The sequence below is a fragment of the Schistocerca serialis genome, chromosome 3, assembly GCF_023864345.2.
Source record: "Schistocerca serialis cubense isolate TAMUIC-IGC-003099 chromosome 3, iqSchSeri2.2, whole genome shotgun sequence".
Classification (NCBI taxonomy): domain Eukaryota; kingdom Metazoa; phylum Arthropoda; class Insecta; order Orthoptera; family Acrididae; genus Schistocerca; species Schistocerca serialis.
In genome coordinates this window covers 234004455-234024904 of record NC_064640.1, presented here as the reverse complement: position 1 = coordinate 234024904, position 20450 = coordinate 234004455, and the positions used below count along the sequence as shown (strand labels likewise).

At 38.4% G+C, this 20450-nt stretch overlaps 1 protein-coding gene across 1 annotated transcript in view; it reads left to right on the top strand.

The window, feature by feature from the left end:
• LOC126470769 (zinc transporter 2-like) overlaps positions 1-20450 on the top strand; it is a 486307-nt gene that overhangs the window by 429456 nt on the left and 36401 nt on the right. The window contains exon 5 of the mRNA XM_050098774.1: positions 1190-1343. Coding sequence (XP_049954731.1) covers positions 1190-1343 — 154 coding nt within the window. The remainder of the gene's footprint in view (positions 1-1189; positions 1344-20450) is intronic.

The window sequence follows — 20450 nt, the reverse complement described above, 5'->3', positions numbered from 1 at the left end:
CAACAAATGAGCACCCGCAACATGCACTGTGCCCCACAGGTGATGACTCATGGTGTAAGTACCAATCAGGAAAGGAAGATGCCTGTAAAAGCAGTTTGCCAAATTCTGTAATTGATGTAATTAATCCCATATTCAGAGATTTATCACAGCCAAGTTTATTGGAAAAGTGTTTACATGGGAAAACACAAAACCCAAACGAAAGTGTAAATAATTTAATTTGGATCAGGATTCCTAAAAGTGTGTTTGTACAGATAAAAACATTTCATTTTGGAGTGTATGATGCAGTGGCAACATACAATGAAGGAAACATTATCAAATGTGATATGCTGAAAGGTTTCGGTTTCCAACCAGGACACACCACCATTTCCACAATGCGCCTGTTTGATGAAGAAAGACTAAGATGTGCAGGAAGAAGAGACAAAAGCCTACAACATGCAGGAAAATGAAAGAAAAGACCAGTGAAAAGGAAACTAACACTGGAAAAAGAAGAGGATGCCCATCGTATGGGGCAGGAATGTATTAAAAAACTTTGGAAGCCATTTCCTGTAACTTTAAAATTTTCATCTTCGAGGAACATTTTCTCAAAAACTGCTAACAGTATATCAATGAATTTGTATTGTATAATTCAAGAGTTATAGAAGAGACAGTGCAAAATTTTAGAGAAAAAAATAAACATCTGTTAAAAAAAATTGTAAAACAAAAACCAATAAATATTTCTTAACATGGCAGTATAACTTTGTAGATAAATATTCACTGAACATGTTAGTCCAAATTTCAGAGCAATATATTTAATGGTTTTAGAAAAAATGTTCTTTCTATTTGCTAAAATTAACACGGAGGAGATGGATCATTCCGGCTCCCCCTAAAAACAATTTCCTTGGTATACACTGATTTGATTTTATGCCGTAAACTATATCTTGTATTGTGAAGAGCATGGGTTTGCTTTGTTGAAGTACCCTGTATTCTACAGGAGGATTCTGCATTGAAGTTGAAGTCTTAAACAGTTGAAATGTGTTACAAAAGAATTAATGTCAGTAATTTATTCAAAGCTTTTGTGTGCATTATATTCATTAAGGAAGATTACACGATTTCTAACTTGTTTAATTTGTGTTGGGGTTTATTTTTGGCTATTGATATGGAGTAGTGTAGTTGTTTCAACTGAAGGTACTGACATTTTTTCCTTTTTCAGAAATTTTATGTGCCCTTGCAAGCATACTGCTCATATGGTTAATAACTGCAGTTTTTGTGTACTTGGCAGTACATCGAATGTTAAGTGGGAAATATGCAATAAAAACGCAAACAATGATGCTGGTAGCAGGATTAGGAATTGTGGTAAATGCAATGTAAGTATATATTATGAAATATTACCTTATTCTGAATGTGTCCCTCTTCCTGAAACAATTAATGTACACATTATTTAGACAGTTTCAAAATAATGAAACGAGGGAAAGTCAGAGTAGTCTTATGCCTGACCGACATACTACATGGAGCACTTAGGTGGATAATGTGTGAATTCATTTTCTGGTGAAAGCATTAATGTTTCCATGTGAACAATTTCATGTTTAGTATAATTATACGTACTTCATTTGAAGTAGTAGTGTACATTCACAATTAAAATTGTAACTTAATTAATAAATGGCAAATTGTGTTAAAATTTCTTCATGTTGATGTAAGAAAGTATCAGAACAAGAGTCATCACATAATTCTGTTGGGAGGAAATGTATTGCAGCATGAAAATACTTGACAAGCTGCACCACCAGATGAGCCACTTGCTGAGTGCATTTGTATTTCTTATGAGATGCTGTGAAGAACATCTGGTGCTGAACTTCACCAAGGTAACACATCACATCGACTCAGAGGCAGCCATAAGAATTGATAAACACACCAGCCTAGCCACTTGCTGCAGCCTGGACTCGACTAACAAAGAACTTTTTAAATTACATCTACAGCTGGAGCAGTAGTTCAGTTCCTGGACCTGGAAATGGATTGGTGCTGTCACGTGGGCCACAAAGAACTCCGCGCAAAGGAAGGCCACCAGACATCAAACATCAAAATTGGAACACATCAGAGAGACAACCTTCTGAAGCTCCCTGTAAGATTATCAGCAATGTCACGGCCAAGCAACTGTATGAGGTTGTGGTTTCAGTTCTTAAGAAAGGTCTCCGTTTTGCACCCACTCCTAAATTCTCACCTATCATGGACATCATCAGTGCAGTGTAACGGGCAACCACATACATTTCACCTGAAGCAGCTGAAGAAGTGCATCATGAAACCTATTGTGCTGTCACATGAACAAGACATGGGAAACTGATTGTCTGTTGCAGGGAGTGGGCAGCCTTATGGGAATTAAGAGGAGATTCAGATATGCACTTTTATCAGTCATCAAAGGCAAAGCAACTGTTGTCCTATCTCACAAAGATTAGATTGAGAAAATGTTTGGCCTGCTAGAAGACGATGCATACTGGAAAATCGACAAAATTCTATGAAGAAGGCGGAGTGGAAGACCATGGCACTTCTCCAAGTATCTGGCTTTTCAGGCAAGGTTGTTAAGAAGCTGCAACAGAGCATCATTTCCACTGGGACTTTAGCGACTGCCGAAAGTTCACAAATATGGGGTACCTTTATGCCTCATTAGTAACAATGGTGCCCCAACGTACCTACTCACTAAATACCTGAAGAATTTGCTTAACACTTATGTCAGGAAGTGTTCACATCGCATTCACTACTATGTGGATGTTGTGGGACACCTTAACAGCATTAATTTTAAGGACACCATCGTCCTCGAAAATTTTGATTTTGTGTCTGTTTTGATTAGAGTGCAAGTGCCTTTACAAGAATCCTTTGAACTTATTGGCCATAAATTTGACATAGAGAAGACCAACCTTTTTAGGCGTGTTTTGATGTTGATGTACTTTCTTTTTTCGACTGTGGCTACTACGAGCAGGCGGAACTAGTAGCCATGGAGTGTCCACTTCCACCAGTTTTGCCAACATGTATGTGGAACGTTTTGAGGAGGAAACCCTGGACTCCGCCCAATTGGCTGCCTTTTTCTTCTGGTATGTAGATGACACCATTGTAATATGGCTATATGGAAGAGAGAAGCTGAATTACTTCATCATACATCTCAGTTCCATACACCCAAACATCAGTTTTACCATGGAAGTGAAAGTGGATGGAGTGCTCCCCTTTCTGGAAGTCTTGTTAAAATGAAGAGTGGCAGGCACATTGGGCTGTATTGTGTACCGGAAGAAGACACACACCAACCTATACTTATACGAGGCCTTTTCAAAAAATTCTGTAACTTTGTCCACAAAATTTTTCTACACTTACTTTAACTTACTGTCCATAGTCTCCTGCGAAACATTCTCCTCCACAATTGATACACTGCTCCCAATGCGGTTTCCACTTCCAGAAGCAGTCTTGGTATGCCTCTTGCTGGATTGTGCGAAGTGCCATATGCGAATTTTCTTTTATCTCGTCTGTCATTGCAAATCTTCATCCTTTCAACAAGATTTTCAACTTTGGAAATTTAAAAAAAAAAAAAAAAAAAAAAAAAAAAAGTCTGGAGGGGCCATACAATTATCTTAAGGAACATCTCATTCTCATTAGCATGATCCAAAACCTCTTCATAGATTGCGAGGAAAGGTATTTTTGGTCTTGACTCATCAGCTGTGCAACGAACTTGACTGCAACACGATGCATCTCAAGATGCTGTGTCAGGATTTCATGACATAATCCAGCTGAAATGTTACATTCTTCTGCAGTCTTGCTGACTGTCAGTCTTCAATTTGCATGCACAGTTTCGTTGACATTACTAACATGAGCATCGTCGGTAGACGTCCTGAATGAAGGTCATCATTGACTCCAACTGACCATTTGTAAATTGTGTGAACCATTTGTAACACCGAGTATGGATTAAGCACTCAACATCGTAGGCTTCCTGCATCATTTGGTGTGTATCTGTAAAGGTTTTCTTGAGTTTCACGCAAAATTTAATGTAGATGCATTGCTCCTCTAACTCTGCCATCTCAAAGTTCTCAAACTGTGCGACACAACATTTTACTCAATACAGTACTGAACAGTAACACACAACAATGAAAGTTTTGGCAGCTACACTTTAAACACAGGCACATGCAGGGGATGCCAACTGCTTTCGCTCAAACACACCAGTGGCCTGAAATTATGAACATTCCATAATTTTTGAACAGATCCCATATTCAGGCAGTTGCCGCCATCGGGCACAGAGGAATGGCATGCTCAAAACATTCGATTATAGGGCTCGTATTCCCTCTGACAAAGTCTCAACTAAGAATGTGAACATCTCTTGCGTATGTCAGATACTCTGCCAATGTGTCAAGCATATATAGAACAGATGGTGTGAACTATCAAAGATTGTTCCAGAGAGCATCAACGGCACACTGGATTCCACCACCCTAACAAGTTGGCAGTTGCAGAACCTAGCCTTCCCAAATTATACAAAATAGATTATGACCACACCTTGGTTCTGACACAGACATTTAAGTGTGTCATTATTTAATCTATCAAAATTCAAGTAAGGGAACCACTGATCAGTCCTGAGAGTGGCTACATCCTTCTTAAAGTCAGGGTACCCACAATTTGCCTTAGGAAGGAGATATTCCACTACAAACTGACTTTAGGGGCAGGTGGAGGAACAGCAGAAGTGCCAACAGCAAATGTACCCGAGTGTGAACCTAGGACAGAGCAATGTGTTGGTGGGAAGAGTGGGTGAGGAGATGCTGGGCATGGGCGGCGCATAGAACGGCAGATCAGAAGAAAGGGAGGAATAGATATAATAGAAATTTGCGGGGCCCCCCAGTGCTCAGTTCATCAGTGCACCTGATGATGGGGATGTGGTTGCTTGCCGAAACATTGTGCCCATTGGACACTGATATCCACCCATTCACCCGTGAACCATTTCTTCAAGCGTCAAACCCATTCCTTTGACACATCTTTTTCTTTCCAGTTCATCTCTGTTGAGTGTTCACATCAGCCACAACACGATTATTGGGAGGGAGGGGGGGGGGGTTCGTGGCACAGTTTTAATTTAAACGTTGATGGAGGCTTCAGTCATTTGAAAGGAACCGTGTGAGATGGTGCTAAAAGGCTAGAACAGAATTTTAACGTGGGCCTACCGAATTACAGCTACAGCATTTAGCCTCTGCACCTATTATTTCATTATTGTGTTAGAAAAAGAAGGGGAATACAGTTTTGAATAAAAGGGAACTGTTCCTAAATGATTGGAGCTGATGGTATCTGAAAAAGTGAATTACTCACAGATAGTAAAGAAAGGTTTAGATGTAGAAAGGAGGAAAATTAGGCTCCTAAACCCTGACAACTGTCAAGCAGTAATTAATAATGAATTGTGTAGATGAATTATCAGCATTGCATATTATGTTTGTACCATATTTATTGCAATGGCATGAATATTATAACAGTAATGGTGGAAGAAAGGAGAAAAAAGATCAAGACTGTTTGATCGTCAACCGTATTTTTATTTATGTGAGGGATTGGAAACCCATGAAGTCAAGATTGCACGTGATATCTTCTTTATTTGAATGGATTACTAGTTTCGGCTAACATTTAGCCATCTTCAGATCTAAGATATAAACAGATTTTTTCACATGTAAGCAGCATACAACAGTTTATAGAATTGCATGTAAAATTTTAATAGGGTTCTACAGTATATTCATGAATTAATTACAGGAGACAAAACTTTTTACATGAAGTGCTTTTAGTGAATAGTTCCATATGCAAATATTGTTCTTTTATTTGCACTGCATCTTCTTTATATTAATGTAAATTTCCAGTTTTATGACCATTGCTCAATTACCCTGGTCATGAATGATTGAAAAGCTGTTTTTACCTGTCATACATGGGTGTTGTCATTTTAAGAAAGATTTTAATGAAGTGTGAAGCTGCAGTGTCACCACCACTAATCAAGAATGTTTTATTGGAATATATTATTGAACCCTACTACAATATTATGCACAGTTCTGTAAACTGTTGTATGTGGGTAACATACTATAAAATCTGTTTTATAGCTTATATCTGAAGACGGCTAGATGTTGGCCGAAACTACTAATCTATCCAATTGAAGATGATTTCATGTGTGGTACTGACTTCATAAATTAAAATAAGAAAAATATCGTTTCAACTTATCTTGCTGAGGTGTAAGTGTCCAGGGGCAGCTAAATTCCATGGAGGTATTCCAAAAATGAGCTTGCTACAAAATGACTGAAGTACTTTTCTTAGATCTTGACATTTTTATTACATGCTTTGATGCCACATCCATAAAGTTCACAAATCATTTCATATAAACTTGTCAAACTCTTGAAGTAATTACATTAACAGCAAATGCTGCTCATAACAAATTCAGTACATTGCCACCACAGTCCGTAACTTAACCATACCTCAGAACAACTCGCTTGCCACACTTGGTTCCAATGTACGACTGAGGACTATAATGTAGCAAAGATAACTTTCAAAGGTGTAAGTTGTATTTTAATAGACCACAAGACTCCCTGGATGACTAACCTTTTGAGAGATGTTATAATTATGTCTTCTGAGTATACATGGTGTACCAGGAGGAATGGTCAGTATTCAGGGATATGACAGGAATGATCATTTCAAGCAAAAAGGTCTAGTAAACATGAGCTTCAAAATGCACCCCTTAAAAGCAATCAGCAAGTAGTCAGTAGAAGAGATATGTTTCAGAAAGGTATGCATTTTGAGAACCCATGTTTACTTAACTTTTTATTTTGAATGATCATTCCTGTCACATCCTTCAATATTGACAATACCTCTGGGGCACACTATATACAAAATTCTCAAATAAACTTCAATCAGAACAAAGGAAATCTAATACTGAAAATAATATGGATACAACAAGATCCCTGCAAAAACTGAAATATTTGCAAATTTATACAAAACAGCATCAGTAATTTTATTTATGGGTGTCAATGGATGTAGTAAAGATTATAGGGCATCAATCTTGCATCATTACAAGCTTTAGGATGACTGAGCATATATATTAACATGTTGCCACATAGCAACTGCAACTCAGACTTTAAAATAAATCTCCTGGAATTTTTAAAATTTCTTATTTATTTTGTGCGTATTCTAGTTTAATGTACCCTTGTTGTTTCATCCATAAAATGGAAAGAAACACACAACCACTAAAATGATGTGTAGAAATTATGAAGAAAGCAAAACAGGATGGGAAAAAAAACTATAAGGACACAATCTACTCTAAACCAAACTTGTAGACAGAATACAATTAAAACGCCAAAATGAAGGTAAAAATTAAACTGAAACCATTGCACATAAACAAAGAGGATCCCGCTAAGAGATAAACAAGATATATCAGGAAGTTCCATAGAATACTAGCATCATGAGAACCACCTGAAGCCAATATGTGAATATAGACATGATAGTGAAAATGAGATGAACTTTTGCAGGCAGCCTGCAGTTGTCATTTCAACTAATTAGTACCCTCAGGTTGCAGGTTTTGATGATGTTTCTCCTTTTCTATTGAATAAATAGTTCACCAGTAGCTTTAAGATCAACATTTTATAAATTTATTGAGAAAATCAAGCTAAAAAAGTGTTGGAACACTCAAACAGTGTTGGTACTACATGTGACTCAATGGGTTTTTGACGTGATTGGACTACAATGTGTGTGTTATAACAGCTCGCCCATCATGAGCTTAAAAAATTCATTTTGAGGAGTTTTCTGTCTTGTGAGTTGATAGAAACCAGGCCTGTGATTAGCCACATAGACAGTGATACAGAGACTGGTGGAACTGACAGGCAGGTCCAGTCAGTTAACAGTGGCAGAGTGAATGGTTGGTCAGAAGCAAAATCCGGAACACAGAGAATATTGTAGTAAAGCATGATAAATGTGTACATTGTGTGATCCATAGGGAGATCAATAATAAATTATCAGCAGAGAACTCTCTGTGAGGTGTGATATCTGTAGTTTCATAGAAGACAACAGAGTGCCTGAGCTGTCTGTGTTTGCAGTATTTATTACTTGTGTTGTGACACATCAGTTGTGCCCTCCACAGCTGTACGGGACAGCTTACTGACTGGGCAGTCTGAGTATCTCTTACTGTGCATCAATATCAATACTCTGGCTGGACAGGGAATCTAAGTCGCTGTCAGATATTAAACATCTCCCCCTTAAAGTGGCATGTAGGACTTGAGATGGACATATTTGCAACTGACCCACCAAAGAAGGTGAGAGAAAGATGCTGGATTCCCCAGCAGAGGGACTCATGGCATTTCTGTTGTGATTGACGAGATCTGATATCAGTGTGAGGACCATGGGTAGTAGTAGTGGCTGATTGCCTATGGGGAACTACTTGGACATACCTGCAGGGAAATGGATGTCAGTAGTGCCTTGGTGGGCACTTGTGATCTGCATTCAGATATAGTTTTGTTGCATATAGATAAACGTGAAATTTGATGACCCTGTGTATGAATCTTAACACCACTTCAGTTTTTGAAGTTTTGTTGAGCTGCAGCTAACATTTTCAAAGTGAATGCATTTGCTTTTATGTGTCATTGCTATATTTGTTAGATAACACTGTGCCAGTATCCAAGTCATTGGTAGGTGGAAGTTCTTAGTTCTATTTTAAGGTTATAAAATGCTTTCTTACATGTTTCTGTCCAAAAAAAATGTGAACCCCTTTTTACTTCATTGATGAGGAAATGGGAGATTTGGGCAGCCTGTAATAATTAACTTCTCCTACAAATGGCTGTAACTCTTTTAAATTCTTATGAACTGGTAAGTTTATTGCAGCTGCGTGGGCCTGCATGAGCATTAGCTCTTTCTTACTCAACATGCTCCACCAGTATTTTACACTCATTGTAAAAAGAAAATAGCTGAAAATGCAGACCATATACTTTAAGTCGGTCGAATAATGCTAGTAGACTTTGCAAATGCTGCTCCCACATGACCCCATTACCATTATGTCATCTAAGCAATTTGCAAAGTTTGGAATGCCATGAATTGGTAGTTGGGGTACCTCTTAAATCAGGGCTGGCCATGATGTGCCATTTCATTTAGTATTGCAGGGTGCCATTTTTTGGTTGACACAACTCATTTCTGTTCAGTAGAATTGTGCTGTCAGCACTGCTGACCATTTGTTATTGTTGAATTTATGAAGGAAGGAGGGAGGGCAGGAATGAAAATTAGAACATGCAGAATGGACTACAGACCACACATTTTAAGTGGACTTGACTGCACACTGCCCACCATCACACATTGCAAGATGGGAAACAACTTCTTTCTGATTTCATGAGGATGCATTTAAAAAGAAAATCGTGTTGTAGAAGAGGCACATTCTGACAAAAACAGTCCAGTTCCCTAAGCTTAATGGTATTAAAGAAAAAAAAGATATGAAAATTCATTGTAGCCTTGAAAGAATTACAGCAATAGTTTACTAATATTTTGAGGACACTGCTCATCTTGTATCTGTTTCGAAGCTGTTTTCAAAACGATTTGCCATTTCAGTTGGAAGCACTCCTGTGCACTTGCAGATGTAATTGATTGATCTGCACTGTAACTCTTGTTTCAAACACAAGTAGTTTTATGTTAAAACTGCCCAGGACATCAAAATTGTTTTCCTCAGGCAGCATTTTCACAACTCCATAATGAGGTTGCAAAAGTGCTACAATATTTCAGTTAACATAAGTGTGTGGAAGAACCTTTCTCTGTCACGCAACTAAGTCGGTTACAATTACGTGGCAACCTGAGTGCAAAAATCTGTGAAATTGTCTGTGACTGTCTGTATTTCCCACAGTGTGTAACAGATAAAAATTATGTTATGCCATCAGTGTACCAAAAATAATAATAAGATAGTGAAAATTTGTTTTCTTCGTGATCTATGTTGTTGAGGAGTATGAAATAGAAAACGGAGTTATATGCAATGCGACTGCATTGCCATCTAAATACAGCATATTTGCAGTTTTCCCCTCGTCCCCCTCCTCCCACACAGTGTGGTGTGACAATGGTAGAAGTGTTCATCCTGGCTGAGTGCTATGTCACATGGACCAGGGCAGGGCTTGCGAGCTGATGTTTTGGCTGCCTGTCTTAAATATTGTGTGGGTACTTTGAACCTCAAATGGTAATCAGCTGCACTGGTACGTTAGTGAATAGCATATTGATGACTTCAATTTGTTTAGTCCTGCTATTGACAGACAACTGTAAATAAGCATAAGAAAGATCTGTTTTAGACCCAAGCTGGTTAACAATACCTCTAACCTAGGAATTTGATGCAAGTCTGTGTGTAATTGGAGATTAACATTAGAATTATAATGACCACATGTTCTGATTGAGCCATTAGGCATTTTTATCACTACCATTTGATTTGGCCACTGGCTTGAAGAATATCGTGTGCATCTCAGCATTGGTAGAACACAGATTACAAGCACTTGCACTCATAGTAACGCAGAAACCTGTGGAACAAACAGTCAGTTCCATTTTTCAATGACAGCTGAGTTCACAAAGTGAATGGCTAGCTAGAAGAAAAGTTCAGAGTACAGTGAAAGTCATCAAAAGCATAAACAAACTTTCTAGAGAGTGACCTGATTTGAGAAACGTAAGCAGGTAAAGCAGTCTGCCATCAGTGGCGAGTATTGAAAGCTTCAGAGAGTAGTGAGAGCTGCCAGACAAGTGTGGTGCCATGATATTTATGGACACTGTCACGTCAGTGGATGGGCCCATATTACATACCTGCAATTGTACTGTGCAGCCATGGTATGAAGCTCAAGTATCCTTGATCTTTCCTCCATATTGATACTTGGGGTGGGTAGGGAGTACAAATCACTGTTGGATACTGAAGAAGAAATCAGGGATATTAATCCAGTGATTTTTAATGTATCTACTTCTGCCTTAACTTAATCAAGCATGGTGAATGGCTCTAGGCATGCTCTGCAAAACTTAGGTGCTGCAGATAGCTTTAATGCTGTGTGTGCTTGAAAATACCATGCACACCATAATTTATTTTTGAACAGTTGCGTGAACTGTGCACATACAAAATCATATGCCTGGAATAGAATCATGGTTGAAACTATATTTACGTGGTCTTGAATTTGAAAGCCAAAAAGTGCAAAAGTGTCTGCCCCAAAAATATTAGTTACTGTCCAAGAATTTAATACCCACAAGTTTAGATGTCTAGCTTTTGTTTTCTTCATTTGGATTGACATTTGGTCCTGTAATGGCATTGACTGCCTATCATATGTCAACACTTTGTGCTGAATGTACTGCAGCCGTGATGAATCAGTGAGCGAGTACATTTTCACATTAATCGAACATACATCTGTGCCTGTGTCCAACTGAAAGTCTGACCTTCACTGGTGACTTCCAGTACTAATGTGAGCTTCTGCAACTCTACCTCTGCTTACATACTAAGTCTCGTGGATCTGCATCCCATTCTGTGTATGTTTGTATACATTGCTTAACACACTGATTAAATTTGAGACTAGTCACCACCACCGGGGTTTGGTGGCCTTAGTAGTCAGTCAGCTAACCACAAACTTTAGAAAAACTCCTGGGGCCCAAGAGCAACCGTAATTTCTTTATTGCTTCATACATTTTGTTATAAGAAAACAGTAAAAGGGTACTCTAATGATCAGGCTCAGTTATTCGACGTACCTTGCAATGAATAAAAAAATTATGCAAGTAGACCATCCAACTCTTCTTCGTTTCATCACAGTAGTTTGTGGTTGTTGTTGTTGTTGTTGTTGTTGTGCTGCTGCTGTTATAGCAGTTTTAACATCTGCCACTGTTTTGCTATTGGTTTGCTAGCTGCTGCTACAATATCTGCTGCTGTTGCTGTTGCAATTCCCACTTGCTGCTAATGTCACTTTCTATTCTCCATGCTGTTCTTGTTGGTTGGTAAACTGCTGTTGGAACATTTGCTGATGCAATTCCACTGCTGCTGACACAACTTCAGAAACTCAGGACTTAAGCTGAATGCTGACTAGTTACACAGTGAGGGATGTTCTCATTCCCACTTGTCTATCCTACTCGGGAATAGGTGGAAACAAATTTCATGTCCATGAGAATTTGCACTGAACAGTTCCACAGAGACCACTAGAACAGACAGGCTGGACAACCTAATTATTTCTGACTGAATGTTGATATCAGTGTGTGGGCTGGGTGGGGAATTTGAAATGCTGTCAGATTCATAAAGTACCATAGACCATAATAAACAAACTGGATTAAGGGAAAGAACCCTACCGACAACCAAGCTCAGATAAATATCATACAAACACTTGCCGTACTATGGGATGTAAAACTGCTGTCTCTGTAGAAGTAGCAAGTATTAATATATACTGATGTTGCCCATACATTTATTAAAATCGGAGAGAACTAGTAAGTTGCTAACGCAACAGAACATTATGTGTATAGCGTTTTCTTGTGACGAGCCATGGTCCATTGACTCAGTAGCTATTCTGTTAATGACACATAATTCTTCCCTTAAACTTTTTGTGTTAACTCCCTTCAGGTCACTTTTCAGGGAGAAAAGGCTTCAGGTTACTGAGAAATACTTGTATGTCTTTTCATGTCTTACTTAGGTTTTCATCAGAAATTGCAGGAATTTTGCAAGTGGTTCTTTGGATCTAGTAGCAGAGGTGGGTGTAAATATCAGGATGTTGTGATGTGCATAAAAATTGAAAATTATCAAAAACCATCATAAATTTGCTTCAATTGATGGAAAAGCAGCACATACAACAAAATGGGATGAAAGAGGATCTTTTTAAGTACTGCATGTAAAAGGAAGCAATTAATCTTCATTAAAGAACTTTTGCCAAGAGAAATGACATAGTGAGTAAGGCAATTGCTTGCGTAATATTTCATATGCTACTGACAAATGAGACACTGAAAACAAATAACAGTTTCAACACCATGATCATCATAATCATAGTGTAAATCTGCATTATTTAGCACTAATAATTGTCATTACTTTTGCATGGTGCAAATTTATACAAAAATATTTGTTGTATTACGTTGGCTTTGTGAAGTATGTCAAAATGGTTAACCACTTTATTCATTTATTATTTACACTTCAAAAAAGTTCCATAAGACCAAATTGAGGAGCAAATCTCCAAGGTCATGGAATGTGCCAATACGTGAAATTACAACTTAAAAGTAATAACAGATAAAAATATTATGTTTATGCACCTAAAAAAAGTCAAGCCATAAGTTTGGTAAGTAAACACAATCAACAATATGACAAGAATCAGCTTAATTTTTCAAGGAACTCCTCGACAGAATAGGAGGAGTGACCCATGAGGAAACTCTTCAGTTTCGATTTGAAAGCACATGGATTACTGCTAAGATTTTTTAATTCTGGTGGTAGCTTATTGAAAATGGATGCTGCAGTATACTGCACACCTTCCTGCACAAGAGTTAAGGAAGTCTGATCCAAATGCAGGTTTGATTTCTGGCAAGTATTAACCGAGTGAAAGTTGATTATTCTTGGGAATAAGTTAATATTGTTAACAAGAAATGCCAGTAAGGAATATATACATTGAGAGGACGATGTCAAAATATTCAGGCTCATGAACAGGGGTCTACAAGTGGTTCGTGAACTTATACCACTTATTGCCCAAACCACCCACTTCTGAGCCAAAAATATCCTTTTAGAATGGGAAGAGTTACCCAAAATATAATACCATATTACATAAGTGAATGAAAATAAGCAAAGTAGACTAACCTTTGTGTTGAACGATCACTCACTTCAGATACTGTTCCAGCAGTAAAAATGGCAGCATTAAGTCTTTGAACAAGATCGTGAACATGGACTTTCCACGACAGTTTACTATGTATCTGAACACCTAGAAATTTGAACTGTTCAGTTTCACTAATTGTATGTCTATTCTGTGAAATTAAAATGTCAGGATTTGTTGAATTGTGTGTTAGTAACTGTAAACTGCACTATTTGGAACCAAGCAAATGTTGCACACAACATCCTTTACTATCAAGCTAGTGTCATCAGCAAACAGAAATATTTTAGAGTTACTCATAATACTAGTGGCGTATCATCTATATAAATAAGGAACAGGAGCGGCCCCAACACTGATCCCTGGGGCACCCCCCACTTGACTGTACCCCACTCGTACCCCACATCACAGTCATTATCAACATTGTGAAAAATTACCTTCTGCTGCCTGTTGCTAAAGTAAGAGGTGAACCAATTGTGAGCTACTCCCCGTATTCCGTAATGGTCCAACAGCTGGAGCAATATTTTGTGATCAACACAAATGCCTTAGTTAAATCAAAAAATATGCCAAGCATTCGAAACCTTTTTGTTTAGCCCATCCAGTAGCTTACAGAGAAAAGAGAATATAGCATTTTCAGTTGTTAAACGACATCTAAAGCCAATATGTACATTTGATAGCAAATCGTGTGATATAAAATGATCATTTATCCTTACATACACAGCCTTTTCAATAACGTTTGCAAACACTGATGGCATAGAAATAGGTCTAAAATTATCTACATTATCCCTTTCTCCCTTTTTATAAAGCGGGTTTACTACTGAGTACTTTAATCGCTCAGGAAACTGACCATTCCTAAAGGAAAAATAACAAATATGGCTAAATACAGGGCTAACATGTGCAGCACAGTACTTGAATGTTCTGTTAGACACTCCATCATAACCATGAAAGTCCTTAGTCTTCATTGATTTAGTTATTGACTCAATCTCCCTCTTGTCTGTATTACAGAGGAGTATTTCAGACATCAATCTCAGAAAGGCATTTGCGAAGAAAGTTATGATTTCCTGTAGAAACTAAATTTTATTTAATTCACCATCAATGCTCAGAAAATGGTTGTTAAATACTCTACATATATCTGATTTATCAGTAACAGACACATTTTTACTGCGAACTGACTTTATATTGTCAACCTTGTGCTGCTGACCACACACTTCCTTCACAACTGGCCATATGGTTTTGATTTTAGCGTGTGAATTAGCTATTCTATTTGCATACCACATACGCTTTGCCTTCCTAAGAACATTTTTAAGTGCCTTACTATACTGTTTGTAATGGGCTACTGTAGCTTGATTGTGACTACGTCTAACATTTTGATATAATTCCCGCTTTGTTCTACATGATATCCTAATCCCACTAGTCACCCACCTGGGCTGCCCATTACTGCTAGTACCTCGTTAAAAGTGTTCTAATGTAAAGCAACTCTCAAAGAGCATGAGAAATGTGTTAAGGAAAGTATTGTACACTACTGGCCATTAAAATTGCTACGCCAAGAAGAAATGCAGATGATAAATGGGTATTCATTGGACAAATATATTATACTAGAACTGACATGTGATTACATTTTCATTCAATTTGGGTGCATAGATCCTGAGAAATCAGTACCCAGAACAACCAACTCTGGCCGTAATAACGGCCTTGATACGCCTGGCCATTGGGTCAAACAGAGCTTGAATGGCGTGTACAGGTAAAGCTGCCCATGCAGCTTCAACACAATACCACAGTTCATCAAGAGTAGTGACTGGCGTATTGTGACGAGCCAGTTGCTCTGCCACCATTGACCAGACGTTTTCAATTGGTGAGAGATCTGGAGAATGTGCTGGCCAGGGCAGCAGTAGAACATTTTCTGTATTCAGAAAGGCCCGTACCCGACCTGCTGAAATGTATGGTTTCGCAGGGATCGAATGAAGGGTAGAGCCACGGGTCGTAACACATCTGAAACATAACGTCCACTGTTCAAATTGCCATCAATGCGAACAAGAGGTGACTGAGGCGTGTTTCCAATGGCACCCCATACCATTATGCCGGGTGATATGCCAGTATGGCGATGACGAATACACGCTTCCAATGTGCGTTCACCGCGATGTCGCCAAACATGGATGCGACCATCGTGATGCTGTAAACAGAACCTGCATTCATCCGAAAAATGACATTTTGCCATTCGTGCACCCAGGTTCGTTGTTGCGTACAGCATTGCAGGCGCTCCTGTCTGTGATGCAGCATCAAGGGTAACCGCAGCCATGGTCTCCGAGCTGATAGTCCATGCTGCTGTAAATGTCGTCGAACTGTTTATGCAGGTGGTTGTTGTCTTGCAAACGTCCCCATCTGTGGACTCAGAGATCGAGATGTGGCTGCACGATCCGTTACAGCGATGCGGATAAGATGCCTGTCATCTCGACTGCTAGTGATACGAGGCCGTTGGGATCCAGCACGGTGTTCTGTATTACCCTCCTGAATCTGCTGATTCCATATTCTGCGAACAGTGATTGGATCTCGACCAACGTGAGCAGCAATGTTGCGATCTGATAAACCGCAATCGTGATAGGCTACAATCTGACCTTTATCAAAGTCAGAAATGTGATGGTACGCATTTCTCCTCCTTACACAAGGCATCACAACAACGTTTCACCAGGCAATGCCGGTCAACTGCTGTTTGTGTATGAGAAATCGGTTGGAAACTTTCCTCATGTCAGCACATTGTAGGTGTCGCCAGCGCCAACCTTGTGTGAATGGTCTGAAAAGCTAATCATTTGCATATCACAGCATCTTCTTCCTGTTGGTTAAATTTCGCGTCTGTAGCACGTCATCTTCGTGGTGTAGCAATTTTAATGGCCAATAGTGTATTTATCATCTAAGTTATCGACACTATAAACATCCTGCCACTCTTGTTCCTTGACAAGGTTTAAAAAACTCTCTATTGCTGTTGGATTAACTTTTCTACATAGTTTGTAATTAAATATGACATTGGTTTGAGTACAATGGCCTTTTAGTGTTAAAATTTGTGCATCATGGTCTGAAAGGCCATTCACCCTTTTACTAACAGAATGCCCATCTAGTAATGAAGAATGGATAAAAATATTGTCTGTGGCTGTGCTACTGTTCCCCTGTACCCTAGTTGGAAAAAAACCGTCTGCATCAGATCATATTAGTTTAGGAGATCTACCAATATCATTTTTCTTGCACCATCATATACAAAATGTTCCCTACACCTACAGTTACAAGAGGCTCCTCTCCACTCAACTCTGACAGTTGGTCAAATGTATTGCATATACACAAGGTATAACTGTCTGAATACCTCCTCCTCCTAGCTGCTTTCTTGCCAACTGCCAGTTCCCGTTCCCCAGCACGCTTCACCCTCTTCAACGTATCTAGTTCCTTCTCTGCGTGTTGTAACTGCACCTGAAGGCCACAGATCTTACGCTCTTGCTCCTCTATCAACTTATTTCTACTACAGATTCTGCATTCTCAGGAGAGGAGAGCGGTAGAATGCCCACAGGCTTCCCCACTGCATTCCCCCCAATGCAAATACTTTGAACAAATCCCACACCTTAACCCACTACTCACAAACCTACAAAAGAGGCCACACTTCTCACTCATGGTAAAATTCTACAGTTACTGGAAAATAAACTATACGTGTACGTTACGTAAGTTCAGTTACACCAGTAGAACTATTTATAGAACTAACAATAGTGGTCTCAAAATTCTGTCTGTACTAAGAAAGCAACTACTTGTATTAATACTACTAAACCACAACTAATACCAATACCAACAAAACTTCACAAAATTATTAGCTAAAACCAAAAATTCAAGCGGCCACTGGAACACTCAACAAAGTTAAATTTAATAATTGCATAACAGTGCACAAATAACTTTGTCAGTACTTAGCTTTATGACTACTACAGGTGCAACTGCACGCCACAAAATGTAAACACACTACTGAGGCGTGAGGCTTGGACGAACAACGTAAGCACACTCACAAATAACAGACTACTCGAGTCACTAAAACAGGAAGAAAGACTGAGATTAATGAAAATCCACTGATAAGTTACTTTTACAGCAAATATTAACACAAATAAATTTTAAAATAAGTAACTGAAGACTAAAACTTTAAGAATATTGACGAGCAATTTCAACAGCAGTCCAGCGCACATGATGTCACACCAAAAATTGTGTGTCAATTTTCCCTCCAGAAATTCTAGACAAGACATATAGATAATGTTCTGGTTGTTTTTTTATTGTTGTTTCATCCTGATTCTGGCTATAAAGAAAATACTTGTTTATTTAGATTAGTAATCCATCATAGTACGTAATGGAACTCCATACTTGGAATATACAAAACGACATGTTCATAATGATACATTTATGTGCAGTTGGTGCTTAGTAATAGTAATGAACAGAATATAAGCATAAGAAAAATCATATCAGAATTGTGATTGACCTAAAGAGTGTGTAGAAAATCCATCACTCTTAATGCAGAGAAATCTTCTGTTGTAAAAAAGAAGAAAGATTCGGGTTTAATATCCAATTGACATTGAGGTCATTAGAAACGGAGCACAAGCTTGGATTGTTTCAAGGATGGGGAAGAAAATTGACCACGGCCTTTCAAAGGGACCATCCCAGCATTTGCCTGGAGCAATGTAGGGGAATCACAATGGCTGGATACGGATTTGAATCACTGTTCTCCCGAATGCGAGTCCAGTCTGCTAACCACTATGTCATCTCACTCGGGTCTGATGTAAAAGTATCTTTCAACCTACCCCCAGTTAAATGTGAACGACCATTAGAGTTTGCTATTTCTATCAGTCCATTATGGCCTGGGGGCATTGGCTGGTATATTTTTCTTCATTCCAAAAACTTTACCAACAGCCATATGTTTTGGTTTATTTTATTTTATATCTCAAATACTAACATTTTCGACAACTCATTATTGCCATCTTCAGGCCCCATACACTATTATCATATTAGCAATCTTATGGAATGGTGCCATAAAACTCGAATCATAAATCCAATCGTCATGCAACAGATTCCTGTGAACAGGTGACACTAACTCCAATGGGTGACACTGGCACCATTCAATAAGATTGTTAATACAATAATAGTGTATAGGTCCTGAAGGTGGCAATATTGAGTTGCCAAAACTGGTAGCATTTGAGGTATAAAATAAAATAAACAAAACATAAGGCTGTTGGTAAAGTTTTTTGAATAAAAAAAAACATTAGAGTTTGCAGTTCACATAAATGACCTGGTGGATAACATTAGAAGCTCTAAGAGGCTTTTTACAGATGATGCTGTTGTATATACAGAAATAGCAGTGATAGAAAATTGTAACACCATGCCGGAAGATCTGCAGGGACTTGATGCTTGGTGCTGGGATCTTCAGTTGACCCTCATCATAAACAAATGAAATGTACTATGCTAAGTATGCAGGAAGATCTGTTGTTATTTGATTACATGGTTGCTGAACGGTCACATCCTTTTAATATCTGGGAGTATGTGTACAGAGTGATTTTAAGTGGTTTGACCACATAAAACGAATTGTAGGGAAGGCAGACTGAGATTCATTGGAAGAATCCTCAGTAAATGTAGTCTACCCATAAAGGAGAGAGACAATACAAAACCGTCATCCGACAGAAGTTTGAGTATTGCTCCTGAGTCCAGGGCCCTTACTAGGTGCAGTATAAGTTTGGTTTTATTTTCCCAGAATTAACAATTTCCCTCCGTTTATGACATTTTTTATTGCTCCCGTCAAATTTCCTATGTTCACAATGTTAATTCACACCTGATTTTGCATCAACATATTTATAATTTTCCCACAATTTATGCATTATGAAAAATTGTTCATGGGGGAAAAAACTGACATAAAATGACGCTGGCATGATGTTGGCCTTCAAGTAGTGTTTACAGACATTGTGTGGTTAAGTTTCTTGACACCAGGGTGCTCTACTTAGCAGATTTAAACTGCTAAACATGTATAAGTTGGAACAATTCATGCTGTATCTCCTCCCACTGCCAAACTCTACTCTGCATGGTGACTGATAGAAGTAACTAGGTTCGTATGAATAAAGGCATAATGACCAATCACAACCATTTCCAAACTGTCTCTACAGCGCATGCACAGTTTTGTGATTGTTGTAATCATCATCACACCTCTGTTGAACCATATTTAGCGTGTTTTTTCGTTTGGCTGCTTGTAGCGCTCGTTGACACCTTCATTCAGTTTGCATTGCCCAAATCTTTTTGGTTTAAACACAGCGCGAATTATGTATATTCTCATGCTGAGCAAAACATGTTTCAAAGATTTATTCTCTTTGTTAAGTGCAATATTTATGTATGTATTTTTTGTGGTGTTACACAAAAAACAATGTGAATGATAGTTTGTGTGTTTGTGGTTTCCAACATAACTGAAGAAGCCCAGTACCAGATAACATGAAAAAGATGACTACAGTTCAAAATACGCAGAACACCACATATGCAAACACCACACAAAATACTTATGTAAATATTTGCACTTGATATTGAGAAAAAATTCTCGAAACACACTGTGCTAAGCATGAAAAAATATGTAACTGACGCAGAGTTCCATTATTTAAATAATGAATAACAGCTGCAGGCATTCCAAAAACATTGATAATGACATATGAA